The 16,178-nt window shown below is 34.1% G+C and overlaps 1 protein-coding gene across 12 annotated transcripts in view; it reads right to left on the bottom strand.

Moving 5' to 3' along the window:
- Nucleotides 1–16,178, bottom strand: part of NOL4 (nucleolar protein 4) — a 390,355-nt gene that overhangs the window by 90,419 nt on the left and 283,758 nt on the right. For 6 of the 12 annotated variants that reach the window (XM_074022191.1, XM_005586932.5, XM_045378140.3 and 3 more), the window contains 2 exons: nucleotides 14,092–14,271; nucleotides 13,178–13,369 (listed from right to left, as the gene is read on the bottom strand). In XM_074022191.1, the coding sequence (XP_073878292.1) occupies nucleotides 13,178–13,369; nucleotides 14,092–14,271 (372 nt within the window). The remainder of the gene's footprint in view (nucleotides 1–13,177; nucleotides 13,370–14,091; nucleotides 14,272–16,178) is intronic. The other 6 variants (XM_045378145.3, XM_065533935.2, XM_005586933.5 and 3 more) reach the window with 1 other exon arrangement.

The raw sequence follows: 16,178 nt of genomic DNA, 5'->3' as shown, positions 1-16,178 counted from the left end.
GAGGTCCATTTGTGGCAGGAAAATAATGCAATGTCAGCATTTTGAGAAGGAAATTAGAAAGCCAGGACTGTGCATTTGTAATAGAAAAGAGGGTCAAATGAGGCAAACCTACAATAAATTGTCCTAAAGATGTAAGCATAATTTCAAAACTCACATTGCTTCTTCGTTTCATTCTCTACTTCACTGAGTATAAATAAAATATTGTAGTCCAAAGCCAAATAAATTAAGCTATAAAATCAGTCTCATTAAACAATGGTCACTCCCTGGCTCAAAAATGTAATCCAACTACATGGGAATTAGATACTCACTGATGCCTTTCTTGATTGAGCTAATTTTTGAGGAAAAGGTGTTATAGGAAAAATGGGAATAAGAACATTACATTATCAAAAAATAAAACAAATTATTTGATTGTAGTTAGCACTATTCAAATAGGAGCGAGAGTTTATACCTTTATAAACTATATTATTAGATCATTTGTTTCCATGGATGAAATTAAGGCAATCTAAATAAAATGTCAGCAACCTTCCTTTTCTTAATCCAATTATTGAGAGCCACATGGGATTCAGAAGACATATTTCAGTTCTTCATCACCTCGATTTTTCTCTTTTTTTTTTTTTGCTAACACCATTAAAAATTAGGAATATATAAAGCTATAGAATTTTAATAAATTACATTGTATCAATAGGCACACAAGTAACTTAAATGCATAAAAGTTTGTTTAATAGGGAGAACATAATTATCCCTTCAATTAAAATTATTTCATAGCATTTTCTTTCAAATTCTTAATAATTTTTAAAAACAACTCTTACTACTCAACTTCTACTAAAGCAGTAAAAGTTGTTATGCCTAGTAATTTATGTAATTTCCTTTACAGAAAAGATGATAGCGAGAATTAGATCTTCCCTAGATGTGTGAAATCAGTTTTCTCAAAAACTAGAGTAATGTCCTGGCTAGATACATTTTAAGGTATTGTGATAACCTAATATTTAAAAATCAACTTCAAGATAAAGCAACCATGTACACACTATCCTATTGAGTGGAAAAAATAAGTAGAATCAAAGATGCATGATTCAATACTTCCCACAGATAAATAGTATAATTTCGAAAATAGATTTGTACTGAGTTTATTGTAGGATCATAAATTAACAACTCTCAATGGCCATAAAAGTCATCCAGTACAAGTTTCTTCTCAACTTTGAAGAACTGAAATGTAGGTAGATTAAGTAATTGCAAAAGGACAAACTGAACTAGATCCAGAACTCAGGTTTCATGGCTCCCAATTTTCAACTCTCACTTTCCTAAATTCTGTTCTATATTTAGTACTTTTACATAATTTGTCATTAATAAAACAAAAAATTATTTTAAAAATCCTTATATACAAACCATTGTTTTCAACTAAAAAAATAAGCAGAACAAAGGTAGCCATTTACATGAATGCACTATAATCATCCTTAACTCAAGCTCTTTGGAGAAAAAGGCAGAATAAATCATGAAATCTGTATTACAATCTAAAAATTATATTTGAAATGTATTTTTGCAGAGAAGGTACTATATCTCAATAACGTGTACCTCCAAATAGAAATCCAATACCATCCTAATTTAATTTTTAGATAAATGTTAATAATATCTAACTCCTATTGAGGGCTTAGGACATTCAGCTATTAATACCAAAAGCTGAGATTTATTATCAAATTTAATCTCCTAAACACTCTTTGAGAAAAGTACTTATATTACTCATATTTTAGATAAACTACATTGAAGTTCTGAGAGATTATGCAACTTGCTCACAAGTATGCAGTGATGTATGTGGAAATACCTGAATTCAAATCTAAGTCTGATGATGAATTGTGAGTTATAATCCCTAGTAAACTACTATTCACATTTTACAACAAAGTCCCCAGTGAGTTTAAATAAATCTATAATTCTTAAATACTACACATTCCTGTAAGGGAATTCAATCGCAGCTAACCACACATGGCATTTAGCAAAGAATATATCAGGATCTCCCTAGCATCCTTCACTTAAATGGTTGAAGTTCTTTAATATATTGTCCTATAAATTCTATAAATTACAAAATGTACAATCTTCATTAATAGCACAAAGACAAAAATGTAACTTATCTAAGTTATGTCACAAATTCTTAACTGATTGAATCTGAATTCATATGATTGTAATGTTTATACAGCCAGAAGTGTCAATAATGCTATACATGAACCATAATAAAGCTTAATTTCATGCCCAAAATGAGAATACAGGAGCCAGGCAGAGAAGTTCTTTCCCTCCTGTGAGGTAATCATGCTAAAAATCTCTTTGCTTCTGATATTAATGAGTCAATAATAAATGCCAATACTCTCCAATACACACAGGCTCAAGTGTGCAGCATTTGGTTAAAAGATATTAAAGATGAAAGTTTAAAAAAATTTCTCTATAATTTGGCTTCTATCCACTTAACAACTCAAAAGTACTAATATCAAGACAGTGAGAAGGAAATTAATCAATTTTTCTCCTTATAAAAGGAATTATGTTACAGAGAAATTAAAAACTGTGTTTAGTATGTGCTCTGAGAATCACCTCCTGCTGAACTCTCCTTTCCATCATTACATTTGACAGCTGAGGGCTTATTCTAATGTCATCACAGTATTGTCTTTCTAAAACATAATTAGCAGCATGTTAGGGGATATGGTCATACATTTCACCAGGAATGAGACTGAAAATTCCCTCTTACATTTGTAAAAGTGGCCATAAAACACAAAGCTTCCATGTAATAATTGGGGATAGGAATATTTTGATGCAAAGACCAAATGCAATTAATTCAATAGATAACTTATGAAAATAACACCTCTTCTGGCTGAAGATAGCTCAGTAAATACATATACTATTTGATATCTATCTATCTCTCTATCTTAGAATATTTAAAATAATAGTTAACAATGGATATAATTATACACTTTACATGATCTATACCTGGATTGGGAATATTTATTACATATTTGTATGTACATATTACATACATTACTTCCCTGTATATAACATAATGGTACCTACCCTCATTAATTATCTCTTCATAATTAACTGACATTCTAACTGGGATCTGAGTTGATCTTTCTCTAGCACTGTTCTTATTGTAATAATTATCTATGCTCAAATCAATGGCAGTTGTGTCATTAAACAGATGGCTAAACCGTCACATGGAGATTTTGGAGTTTAAAAAGTCACATTTTAATTGGGGACTTAAGATGTAATTGCTGTTGGCACGATGTAACTGTGTCTTTTCTTAGATATGTTGGTAAAATGTACCGTCACATCAACAAACTATTCCATTTTTGTGGGTCTTAAAACTCTACATGAAATAACTTTTAGAGTCCTCTGAACTTCAGCTGTACATTTAGGATGCCACAGGATTTTTGCAATTATTAAAAAGTACAAAGAAATTTAAGAATGTTAGGTTTTGGTGATGGGTTAATGTGGTGATGCTCTCACACTCCACAGTTTAAGTGAAGCTTAATCAAGTTATTAGTTAAGGCCAGACTGGGAGCAACAGTGACATCTACCCAAGGTTGTAAGTAGAATGAGTGCTTTGAAGACAATTAAACAATTCAGCAGTGAGAGTTTAGGTAATGTGCTGAATTAAGATTATTCCTCCTAATCTTGTTACTTTATAAAACACATTATTAAGAATTCTGTAATTTGGATGGTATGCACACATTATCTCCCCCAAGTGGCACATCTATACCTAAAGGCATAATCGTTCAGGTTATATACACATATAAAGTTTCATGTTCTAAGAGATCCCTTCTATTAAGCAGGTGGTTTCATTCTTATACATCAGTGGAATAGAGATAGTTTGCAACTAAGTCATACTGAACTGATTATTATTCTATCACCAGTTACTTGCTATGTGACCATTTTTGCAATTTAATCTGCATCTCAGTCATTCTGCTAGGTATTATTAATTTTATTCTTTTTTTTTTTTTTTTGAGACGGAGTCTCGCTCTGTCACCCAGGCTGGAGTGCAGTGGCCGGATGTCAGCTCACTGCAAGCTCCGCCTCCTGGGTTCACGCCATTCTCCTGCCTCAGTCTCCCGAGTAGCTGGGACTACAGGCGCCCGCCACCTCGCCCGGCTAGTTTTTTGTATTTTTTAGTAGAGACGGGGTTTCACCGTGTTCGCCAGGATGGTCTCGATCTCCTGACCTCGTGATCCGCCCGTCTCGGCCTCCCAAAGTGCTGGGATTACAGGCTTGAGCCACCGCGCCCGGCCAATTTTATTCTTATAAATGACAAAACTGAGGTTCAGTCAGAAAATTATAAATAAGGGAAATAATCTCCACATTATGCAGTAGTTTTTAGAAGTCCATGTGAAATGCACATAAAATCACTAGCATATTTTATAAGTACTTTTTAATCTAACAGGAACTGTGCCAGGTTTAGAGATCTGAAGATATCAGTATGGTCTCTGCCATCATATAGCTTACTTGACAAGTTGGTACAATGCCTAGCACATAGGTTATAACTTTATAATGTACACGGAAGTGCATTATTAAAAGTGGATTTAGTAAAGACAACCTTTTGTGAGCAATTCTGAAGCTCTAATATTATATAAACTTAAAATATTTTTCAAAAGCTTGGGTTAAACTCAGCTGGCAGAAAAAAACAAACTGATAAATGAATGCCTAAGGTTTTACTTTTTCCTAATTTCTGTGAATATGCATATGTTTTGCTGCAGAAATACTGATATATTTGTATATGTGATGTCTTTCTAGGCCCCATTATGGGTGTTACGCAACAAACCTGGTATGTACTCTGTGATTGTCCGGAGCTGCACGCCCCGGCCATAGCGAATAATAATTGAGGATTAAACGCCTGAGCTATATTCATTTCCACCCCACACCTTCTCCCTATCTTTGCCTTTTTTCCCCTGTACTAATACCTCATTAAAGATGGCGCTCTCCCTGCTTCTTCTTCACTCACTTTTCCCGTGCCGGGGAAAATTGTTCCTTAGTAGCGCAAGCGCAACATGACGTCCGACCGGAGAAACCGAAACTAACCTGGCCACACCCTCGGCAATGAGATCATTTCCGCCTTAGCCCAACCCCTTCCCTTCCAAGTGTATATAAGGCAGTGCATTACCGCCCTTAAACGAGACTTCATCAGAGCACTGTCTTGTCTCCATTTGTCGTGTCTCTTGTTCCCCAAATTCCCACCCCCTCCTCCAGGGCCTGCTCTGACTATCCCGCGGGCCGGGATATGTGATGTCCCAAAATTGAAAAGTTCTGAATTCCAAACCATAGATAATCCAAGATTTCAGATAAACTGGTGAATGCAAACTAAAATAGTAGTTCAACTCTCCTTATTTCATTCCACATGGTTTTAATGGAAGTAATAAGGAAAGTTTCTTCCTCAATTAACCCTGGCCACCTGAGTTCATCCTGGGCAATCAGGGCACTCAACTACTTTGTTTCCAATGACTGATCCACGAAGGTGGACATATAATCCAAATAGGGCCAAGCAAAGTTCTTTCCTGGGAACTGAGACCTGGAGTTGGAGGATTGCTCTTGGGTTGTGGGTTTTAAGAATGGAGGCCTAGAACTGCTGGTGGCAACGTTTCCAAACAGGTAGCAAGAAGTTGTCCAAGATGTAAATCAATACACAAGAGAAGCATAATTAAGAAAAAGGAGAGCAGCAAACCCCTGACATTGGAGCCCGTGGATCCACTATATGTAAATTCTTGAACTTTGTAGTTGTTTGAGAAAATTCTCTTGACTAAAAGGGGTTTGAAAGTGTGTTTTAACAGAAGTGGAATATAAGCCAATTAAAATTTGTCTAGGCTTTGATTAGAAATATTTCATTTATGAATTAATGATCTGTGATTTGGCCTTATTTTTAGAATATTATTGGCCATTAATAATGATCTTTTATGAAAACATGGGGAATTAATAAGTCCTCTAGCTGAAGACTTAGAAACACAGTTTAGTTAATATCAGCTGACACCTCTGATCAAGACACAGGATCAACTAAATTATCAACTGAAATAACATGCTTTCATTTTAACTATACGATCCTTTATTTTAAATATATAAAATATATTTTGTATATCCTATATACACTGTATATATTCTGAAAGTTGAGTGTCATATATACTTATAATTACTGTACATTATGATGTAGTTTTCCTAATTATTTATTTGTGAAACTAAAAGTGTATACCAATTCCATTCATATAATTAATATCACTAGCTATTCCCACTAATTGCTAAATAGATTTAAATTTTTTAAATGTATCCTTTCTTGGCCTTTTGGTTAAGATCAAGTGTAAATTTTTTAACATTTTAATAGTTTAAAAATAGTTAAAATTAAACATTATATAACCATTTTCTTTTGTGAAAAAAACTCGCTAAAGATTTAAAATATATTATGCTACATTTTCAGTGAGTAGTAGTTTTTAAAATTAAAATACCAATTGCAAGATACTATGAAACTCGTATCACACAATAAAAATTATCTTATCTCTCAATTAATTTCTACCACAAAGAAGCACATTAGTAAATATCCATCCAGTCACTCAATCTTCCATTCAGTAATTTTAATTCAATTGAACTCAACATGAATTGGGCAACTTTCATGAGCAACTACTTGTATTATATAAGACATTGTGGGTGATACAGAGATGAACAAGTTAAGAAGCATAGTACTCAAGGAACATAATTTCTTCTTGAAGAGCTAAGGCCCATATATAGAGATAACAGCAATATAAGACAAGATAAAACTACAAAAGATGTACCACAAAGTACAATTTGCACATAGAAGAAAGAGAGATTTGAGGCTGCTGTTAGATAGCAGTGAGGATTAAACAGATAAAGACCTAGTTGATTTAGTCCTTCAAGTAGCTCAACAGATTGAGACAGTGCGGGTTTCCCAGGTAAAGGAACTGTGAAATTCAGTTTCAGATTAAATTGCATTTTATCATGTTTCTCACATGCAACAGGTACCATACTAGGCGTACCAGGTACTGTCCTAGGAGTTTTTACATTTGTTATTTCGAGTGCTTTTGGTTTTCATCTTTAGGATAAGAGCTATTATTTCCATTTTTCTTTTCCAGGGTGAGACCACAGCTCGGAGATAGAAAATCCACAAGCAGCAACTGGAAAAGCACAGACAAGAACCAAGGTTCACTGACTATCAAATCCAGGTGTTTTTCTTCAGACGCTCACCAATGCTGCCAATTTTTTTTTTTTATTATTTCCTTTTGGATTCAGTTTCCTTCTTCTTGGATTATAGAAGCATTCCTCTGGAATCAGTCAGGTTGTATGAGTAGTAGCCTCAGAAATTATCTTAAGTATTTCTTTCCCCCTCACTCTGAAAGTAGAGCTGAGCTGCGCATTGATTTGTGAATTACAAGTAGTTTCTCTTGAAGACTTTTTTTCTTAGTACTTTGAAGAAATTGTTCAGGCTGTTTTCAGTTGTAGATAATGTGTTGTTTCCTTCTGGTACATTTAAGAATTTATTTGCTTTTCTGTGGTTTTATTATAATATCCATAGGTATGAGTTTTTTTTTTTTTTTTTTTTAATGTATACTGTTTAGGACTAATCTACTTATCTGTTATGGTGATTAAGGTCCAATCAATTCTGAAAAATTCTTCATCATTATCTTTTTCAATTTGTCTCTTTATTCTAATTTCTCCTCTGGAATGCCTGTTAAATCTGTCTTTATCATTCTCTTCTCCACCTTAATTTATTTTTCATATTTAACTTCTCTTTTTTTCCCGTGGGTAACTTGCATACTTCTGTGTTCCACTTTACTTTCTCCTTGGCTGAATATTATATTCTACTTAACTCATTTAGTAAAAGGTTTTAATTTCAATGCTTATAATGTCTGTCATGTTTATTCCTGAAAGTTGTATTAGGATATTTCTTAATTCCCCTTTCATAGAGAGGAAAATAGAGGACGAGCCTTTCTTGAGTCCAGCTTTACAAACATTTCTCAGTTTATGTGCCTATCTAGTTACAAACTAAAATGCGTGTATCCTGAACCTGGGTGGACATTCATACCCCGGCCCTAATCTGTCTGGCTCTACATTTACTTTTTCTATCTTTCTAAGTTGTTAACCAATCCAAAGGGCTCACAATTCTTGCTAAGAGTTTCCTATTCATTTCAGGTACCTGGAAATTTCCTTTTCTTTCTTTTGAGCTTAACTGAATATTTTTTAAATTGTTATGTTTTATTCAGGATTTGTATATGTTTGTGGTGGGAAGCTGGGTGGCGTGTGTGTATGCGAAGAGAACATACCCCATGAGGCTCAGGTCGACATCTTGCTTAAAGCAAAAGATGCAGTGATAAGTAGCTTTGAAAAATACATTGGCTATATTCTTTACAACCCAGTTATTCTTCAATTTTAATGCATTTAGTAAAAAATGAGCAAAGGGTACCCATAATCCCTGAGTCATAAAAAATTAGTGAACCAAGAGACAACCCATTGAAAGAAGGAGCAGCAGTCTCAAATGATGAACTACGGTGTGAAAGGAAATAATTTGAACATACTAGAAGAATAGGTAGAAAGGCACCATATTATATGCTATACATATACATACATGATCACATATAATACCCCAGTATCCCTATCCTTTAGAAGAGACTCAGAAACACTACGCTTGTACAGGAATTGAACTAAGCAAGGAATTGAAGCTAGGTCTCTCGGTTTCAAAAGGTCGTATGCTAAAACATTATAGAAAGAAATATGAAATTTGTTCTAAGATGACAGAGTTTCACACTTATCAAAGGCAAAATTGAGGAAGACTGCTCTAGGGGCAAAGGTAGATTTATCATGAAGTCAATAAAGTGAGGCACAGGATGCCTCGACTGGATGAGCCTCTTGAGTGCTGGAGTTCCTGGATGTTGTAAGCATTCTAGATAGGAAGGGAAATCCACTTTAAAATCCGGAAGCATTTATATGTAAGTATGTCTGAAAATTGTCTAACAAGATGTTAGAAGAAAAGTGTTTTAATCTTCAAGATTTCAGTGGTTTCTAAAATTTTTTGTGTATTATAATTTTAAACTGCAAATACACATTCATTTTATCTACCTATTTTTTTGCTCATAATTGTGTACTACTTTTCTTTTCAAAAAGATCTCAAGTCATATAATCTTCAGGTTTTGCAAACCCTATTTCTGCCTCTGCCTAGGCATAGTGTGTGTGAAGATTGTAAGAGGAAAGTAGGGAGTTGAGTTAGAAGGATTATGCAAGAGTATAGATATGAGGTGTGAAAGACTAGAACTAAAATAATAGCACATAAAAGCAGAAACTGTAATATTTATTTGGGAAACAGAGTAAAGGAGGAATAAGCAGAATTCATTAAGTGGTAGGATACAAGACACAAAAGTAGTCAAATCTCATCCTACACTTTTGAGCAATGGTAAAAATAACAATATGGTGCTATTAACAGTAGGCAAGTCAAGAGGAATTTACTGGTGGCTTGATAAGTGAGGTGGAATATCAGTGGAGAAGATAGGTGCTGGAGAATATAAAGAGTTCAGTGTAATATAATTATTGCCCTAGTGTCTGGCTGACATTTGGAAGGAAATACCAAAGATTTGTATATTTTGGGTATTGTGACTTGAGAATAGGATACTGTACACAAGGGCAGACATTTGCAATTGTGGTTAGGGTGATATACAGTACGCGGCTGAACACAGAACTGTTGGAACTGCCCAAAAGCAGGTAAGAGTAAATAAGGAGGAAGATAAACAGCAAGCTTCAAGAAAATGAGCATACTTTAGTTGAATATGCAATCTTTGAGTTTTGTGCAAAGGTGGTCATGTGATCTTTATAAGAACTAATTGAGTAGAGTCATCCTTTGGTATCTCTGTAGGACTGGCTCTAGCACCTCTGAGGATGCTCAAGTCCATTACATAAAATGGCATAGTATTTGCCTATTACCCAGGCACGCTGTCCCGTACACTTTAAATTATGTCTAGCTTACTTATAAATCTTAATACAATGTAAATGACATGTAAATAGCTGTTATACTGTATTGTCTAAGGAAGGATGACAAGTAAAAAATGTCTATACATGTTCAATACAGGCACAATCCCCTTATTTTTTTGCCATGTATTTTTCAAACAGTTGATTGAATCCACAGTTGTAGACTCTGCAGATCTGTAGAGCTGACTACACAGTGGTGAGAACCACAGTCTGAATAATCTAAATGTGAGGGAGTACTGCAGGATCTGGTGGTAATAGGTATAATCTGCGAGTATAAAATGCTCTTTTGAGAAACCTGACAAAGAAAGATGAACTCAGATTGTAGAAGAAGAATAAGAGATGTAACTTTTTTTTGGTATCTGAGAACTTTTTTTTTTTTTTTTTTTTTTTTTGGAGAAAGGGATTAAACGTTCCTCTCATTGAAAAGGGAAAACTGAACATATAAAAGAGTAGGGGTGGTTGATGGAGCAATGTTCTGAAGAAGGCAGAATTATATGGGGGCAGAGATGCAAGGTTTATTTATCCAGGGCAAATAAGAACAAGAGTTTTCCTCTGTAAAGTCACCAGAGAATACGTGAGTGAGAACATTTAGAAAGTTTTGAAATTTTTAATATTGCTTTTTCAGGCTCTTGGAGTGATGACTAAGATCAAGGTATATTCATGCTAATAAAGACTGAGGTGAAAGAGAGATCCAGATTCCTGAAGTGGAAAAGGTAAAAGAACTGTGAATCAACTTAGATATCAGAATTAATAAGGAGGATATTATAGGATGCAATTAAAAATAGATATTATAAATAAAGATCTCAGAGAATGTGAATGTAACCTGGGGGATGGTAAATGACAACTATAAGAAAGAGGGCAAGAGTTAGTACAGAGAGCAAGTGGAAAATTCAAACAAAATGTGTTTGCTAATTAGCATCAATTAAGTTAATTGGTGACAAAGAGAGAGAGACACATAGTTATACTCATGTGGTATGAAGAATTAATAGCTACACAGGTATTATAAAGTTTTTATCAAGATCTTATATGAAAGGCTAGGTATATTTTTGATATAATTTTTAGCGTAAAGAATCACTTAATTCATTTTTACAATATCTCTATTTGTTAAAAAGTTAATAGCAAGTGTCACTGTAGCTATTCCAATACTTATGACATCAGGGAACTATGTATTGAAAACAACATCTGGTACCTCTCCTGTGAGCTGTGTTAGACAAATAGAAGCAAATGATCGAAAAGTTAAATGCTCTAAAAAAATATATTATTTCCTAAACATGAAAGGCTTGCTTTCTGGTGTTTTCATAATTAGATTATTTATGTATTTGTTTCTCAATGTGTATCTCCTTTTTCCATTAAAAAATATCAAATCCACCAAGGAAAGCTGTCTCCACCAAGATAAATTAAACAGAAAGAAAATGGAGAGTTTGGCTCTGAACTCCCTGGCAGTAAGGCACAAAAGTGAATATATTAAGGTTCATAGACCCGCTGTTGAGAGCAGGTGAAAGCATTCTATTTCCTAAGGAGAAACTATTATTATTATTATTATTATTATTATTGCATTAAATTCTAGAAGAAACTTCTGAAATCAAGTTTTCTGTCATGGACATTTAGCAGCCTAGTAAACAATGACCTTGACAATACAAAAACTTGCATGAGATTTATGTCTATGAGGGAAAAGAGTCAGTTGCATAATATTGAAGGCAATTAACTAGGTAATTTTTCGATAGATTGAGATTGTTAAATTTAAATATCTAGGCTATTTGGTTTAACTTGGTACAGTGGCAAAACTTGGGATACAAGAGGAGCAAAGCGCTAAAAGTCTCCTATGTCTTCCCTAAATATTGTCATTTGAGTTTTACAGAAATACATGTATGTGTCTTGGTGAAAAAGTCTCATAATGCAAATTCAAGAAACAGAAAAGAGAAATCATGTCACCTATTGGAGATGATACTCAGTACGGGCCAACCCTACCTTGTTCATAAAGCTGTGCTTTTTATGGCCTTTTCTATCACTGTGAATTTAAGATCAGGACACCTTCTGGAACAATAAATATTCTTCAGAGAAATTGCTGAATTTGAGCATCAAAACCACACAATAGACTCAATAACAACTTGATATATTTATCTACCTATTAATTTAATGGTTACTTAACTCACTGGGTTTTTAAAATCTAATGAAAATGAAGACAGTATTTACTGATCAAACATTAGATTTATTAGACATAAAGAATGGCCTTTTATGTCCAACTCTGGAGATGTTATGATTTGAGATAATTGGTACAGACATACTCTGAAACCTCTCTTCTGTACACCAATTCTACCCGATCACATCTAATTAGATTCACAGATCACAAACACTAACAGCCTAGGCTTTTATGGCACCTTCTCAGATAAGATGAGAAAAAAATGGTTTCACAAAGTTTTGAAACTGTTCACATACATAAGAAATAAGAAAATGGGAAAGGCATACATTGTAAATGTGTGCATTATTTCTAGATGTAACAAGTAGAGCAAAGTGAAATAGAATAAAGTTTAAAAATCATTGATTTCTAATCTCTATCCTGTCAAGTAATCTAATGACAACATAATCTCATCTGTCTATAATGTCTACCTGAATATGAAAACTCTTGGTACCATCCACCAGCACACAAATAAACATATCCAGTACAACAAATCCTTATATTTCACCTAAGCATTTTCATTCTCTGCTCTTTGCTTTCAAAGCCTGCAATTTGTTAACCATTGAGATGAAAACGGTATTCCTTAGGTGGATCCATCTCTTTCCTTTTGATTTAGAGAATGCCATTCTTGCATGCCATCTCAAGCAGTGACTGGTGCTTCAGTTCACAACTTAAATAACCTCATGCCCACTTTAGTAGTGACAGAAAGAAAACAAATATGAATGAGATGCTGGTTCTCACTGGTGTTTACTCATATCACCTTCATTTTCTGTGACATGGTACCACGTGGTTCTGTGAGCACTGGACTCACAAGATATTCCTCATTAAATAAACAAAGGGAATAAATACTTCAGGAAGATGAAAAGGAGAAGGGGAAAAAACAAACGAGCAAACAAAAACCCCTTTGACCTGACATTATGGAAAAAAAATAAAAAAAGACACTAAGATGGAAAAAAAATAGTGTCATGGTTTACATGTGGGATTTTGATGGAGTCTAGGGCTGTGTTTTAATTCAAAACTCACCATCTCAAAACCACTTCTTTTCATCCGCCTGCAGGACTTGAGGTAAGTACGTATACGTTTTCTGGCACGCTCTTGATACTCAGGGAATTGTCGCCTGCATGAGTCAATGATAGCCTGGATCTTTTCTTTGGGCTGCTTAGAGATTGGGACCATTCGGTCCAAGTTTTCATCTACAAACAGCCTGACAAACATCTGTTGGCAAGAGGGAGACAGAGGAGAAGGGTTTGGAGGGCTGCTCTCTTCTGTTCCTAGCTTCCTGTCTTGATTACCGATAGGAAAATACTGTTTTCTGGTTTATGCACTGGAGAACTTTGCAATGGAAAGCCAGAAATTTTAAGCAAACACTCTTTAAAGACTTTCTAAATGGTTGGATTAAAAAATAGAGAGAGAAAGAGAGAAAGGCAGACAGACAGACAAACATACAGAAAAGAATAGACTATCGTGTAGAAAAAAATCAGGAAATAACAGTAGACTGTGACAATTGAGCACCCCATTACATTCTCTATTAATGATGAATACGACTGTTACATTGCTACACTGCACAGTGGACTAATCTCTGAAATCAAACAACTGACTCTTTTGTCATGCATAATTAGGTAAGCTAGGAAAGCAAAAGAAATAACAGATGACAGGCGTACTCTTCCGAGGACTAAGCTGAGGCCCCCTCCATCCACTAGGTAAACATGCATACTCACACAACACAACTCCAGTTTTCAGCTCACATTTGGCTTTAAAATTCTAAACAAAACACAGCAATTCTGGTGTCTGGTTGGCAAAGAGTGTTTCATGTACTTTTTAAATCCTTCTGTAAATTAAACAAACATGTCTCTAAAATATCCACATTTACCAACAAGCAACAACATGAAAGTGAAGTGGTAAAAATTAAACCACACTTGGAGTGTGGCAGGACTCACATTAAAAGCTTTCAGTCGCTCGGCTTCAACGCCGTCTGTCTCATTAACTTTCTCGGAATCGTCATGGTCCTCGTGGTCATCTTCGTCCTCATCTCCCCTGTTTAGTGAGAGGTCCTCAGCTCCTCGGTCCACACTCTCATTTTTGCCAGAGTCATAGCTGGAGTAACTATGTGCAGGAGACTGAAAAGAGAAGGTGAAATAACTGCTTTTAAATTCACTGCACAAGCTTATAAATTTGATGTCTCATCTTTAATTTCAACTGTTTCTCAACAACCTTGTTTATGAGTTGATAACTCTAGAGCTGTTGTGATTTTAGTTTAAATCAAAATTAATTCAAATTAAATTAAAATTTCATTTCCTTGGTCACGTCACACTAGTTACATTGCAATTGCCCGTTAGCTGCATGGAACGTCTCCATCACTGCAGAAAGTTTTATTGAACTTAGCTGTTCAAGAGCAATTACTGTTTCCTCTCAATATTCATATTCCAAATAAAAAAGCAATGTGTAATTGATTTTGCAAGAGAATCATTGTGTCACATATTCTTAGAACTTAATATGACCTCAGAGCTTTGTCAGTATTCATATTAGTATTACACTTTATATAATATTGTATTATATCATATCAATATTATACTAACTTTATTTGTATTCTTTAAACAGGTATAGTAACTGAGGGATGTTTAATTAACATCCCCAGCAAGAGCTATACAAAATATGATTAACTATTAGTTGTTAGTTAACATGCTTTGAAATAAATGTATACATTGTCTGTGAGTCTTAAGAGGGCATCTCATTTTGGTTTAGAAAATAGGAATCAGGTTTCTTCCTAATCCTCTGTGAAGTTTAGTGTTTCTGGATTCTAACACTATTCAAAAGACAAAATAAATTTAAAGCAAGAACAGTTAAATAATAGTGACACATATTTCCATGTAAAAACCATTAAACATCTGAAAACTTGAAAATGTTTAACTGTTCATTTTCACATGTTAACAGCTGATAGCCTTCTTAGAGCCTCTGCTGTCAGAATACAATGCGTAAGTATATCTACATGTTAATGGGGCTGTTTAAAATAAATAAACTGGCTTTGATCACTTTTCATTTTGGGATTACACCTATTCCAAATATTTTCTCTTGGGACCCTCTAGGATTATTCCAGAGTAAGTTTGGAAGAGTGACCTGGAAATAAAGAAAATCCAAATATATGGTGTGATAACGAGCTTGATTCAGCCATGTACAGCATAACAATAAACTATTTTATATACTCTTTGAGACCATAACATTGACCAATCTTCTTAGAATACTCTAGGTACTTTTGATAAAATACTAAACTAAGATGTAATCAGATTTAAAAAGGAGTATCCTCTATTTTTGTTTCATGATATAAAAGATATTTTGTGAGACATCAAATACAATAAAGCAAATAATGAAGCAAGTGAGAGGTAAAGAGAAGAAGTTAGTACTTAGAACAACTGTATGCCTAGTCAGTTGGTTCCCTTAAGCTTCATAGCAACCTGGTGAGAAAGGATTATCCTCCAGATTCTACAGATAAGGAAACAGCTGCAGAAAGTCTAAACAACCTCCTCTTATCTGAAGAATGAGACTATATAACTACTCTGTGAACCTAGGTCTGCCTAAGAGCTAAGAGTGATCAAATAAGATTTTCTTCTCAATATGAAGTTTTTCTAAGTGTGTGTGTGTGTATGCACATGTGTGTATAATTGAAAGAACATAAAATATGTATTGGTTTATGTACATGTTAATAGTTAAACAAAGTATTTTATAAGTGATTTCCCCTAAAACTGTTACTCCACCTAAACGAATTGGATACATTATTTACATTTCCTTACAGAACAGTAAGCTGCAATTTATAAATCCTGAGTAAGAAGAATTATCACTTGCTGTGAAATTTCCACATATAATAGAATCTATTTAAATAATTGAGTAGTGCTTCATACACAGTTTTACTTATTTGTTTTGCTGGATAAAGTAGAATAAAGATATACTATTGCAATCAAATGTAGATAATTACATTTTTTTTCTTTTTATTATTATTATTATTATTATACTTTAAGTTCTAGGGTACATG

Source organism: Macaca fascicularis, chromosome 18, assembly GCF_037993035.2.
Source record: "Macaca fascicularis isolate 582-1 chromosome 18, T2T-MFA8v1.1".
In the NCBI taxonomy this organism is placed as follows: Eukaryota; Metazoa; Chordata; class Mammalia; order Primates; family Cercopithecidae; genus Macaca; species Macaca fascicularis.
This window is presented reverse-complemented; position numbering and strand designations above follow the sequence as displayed.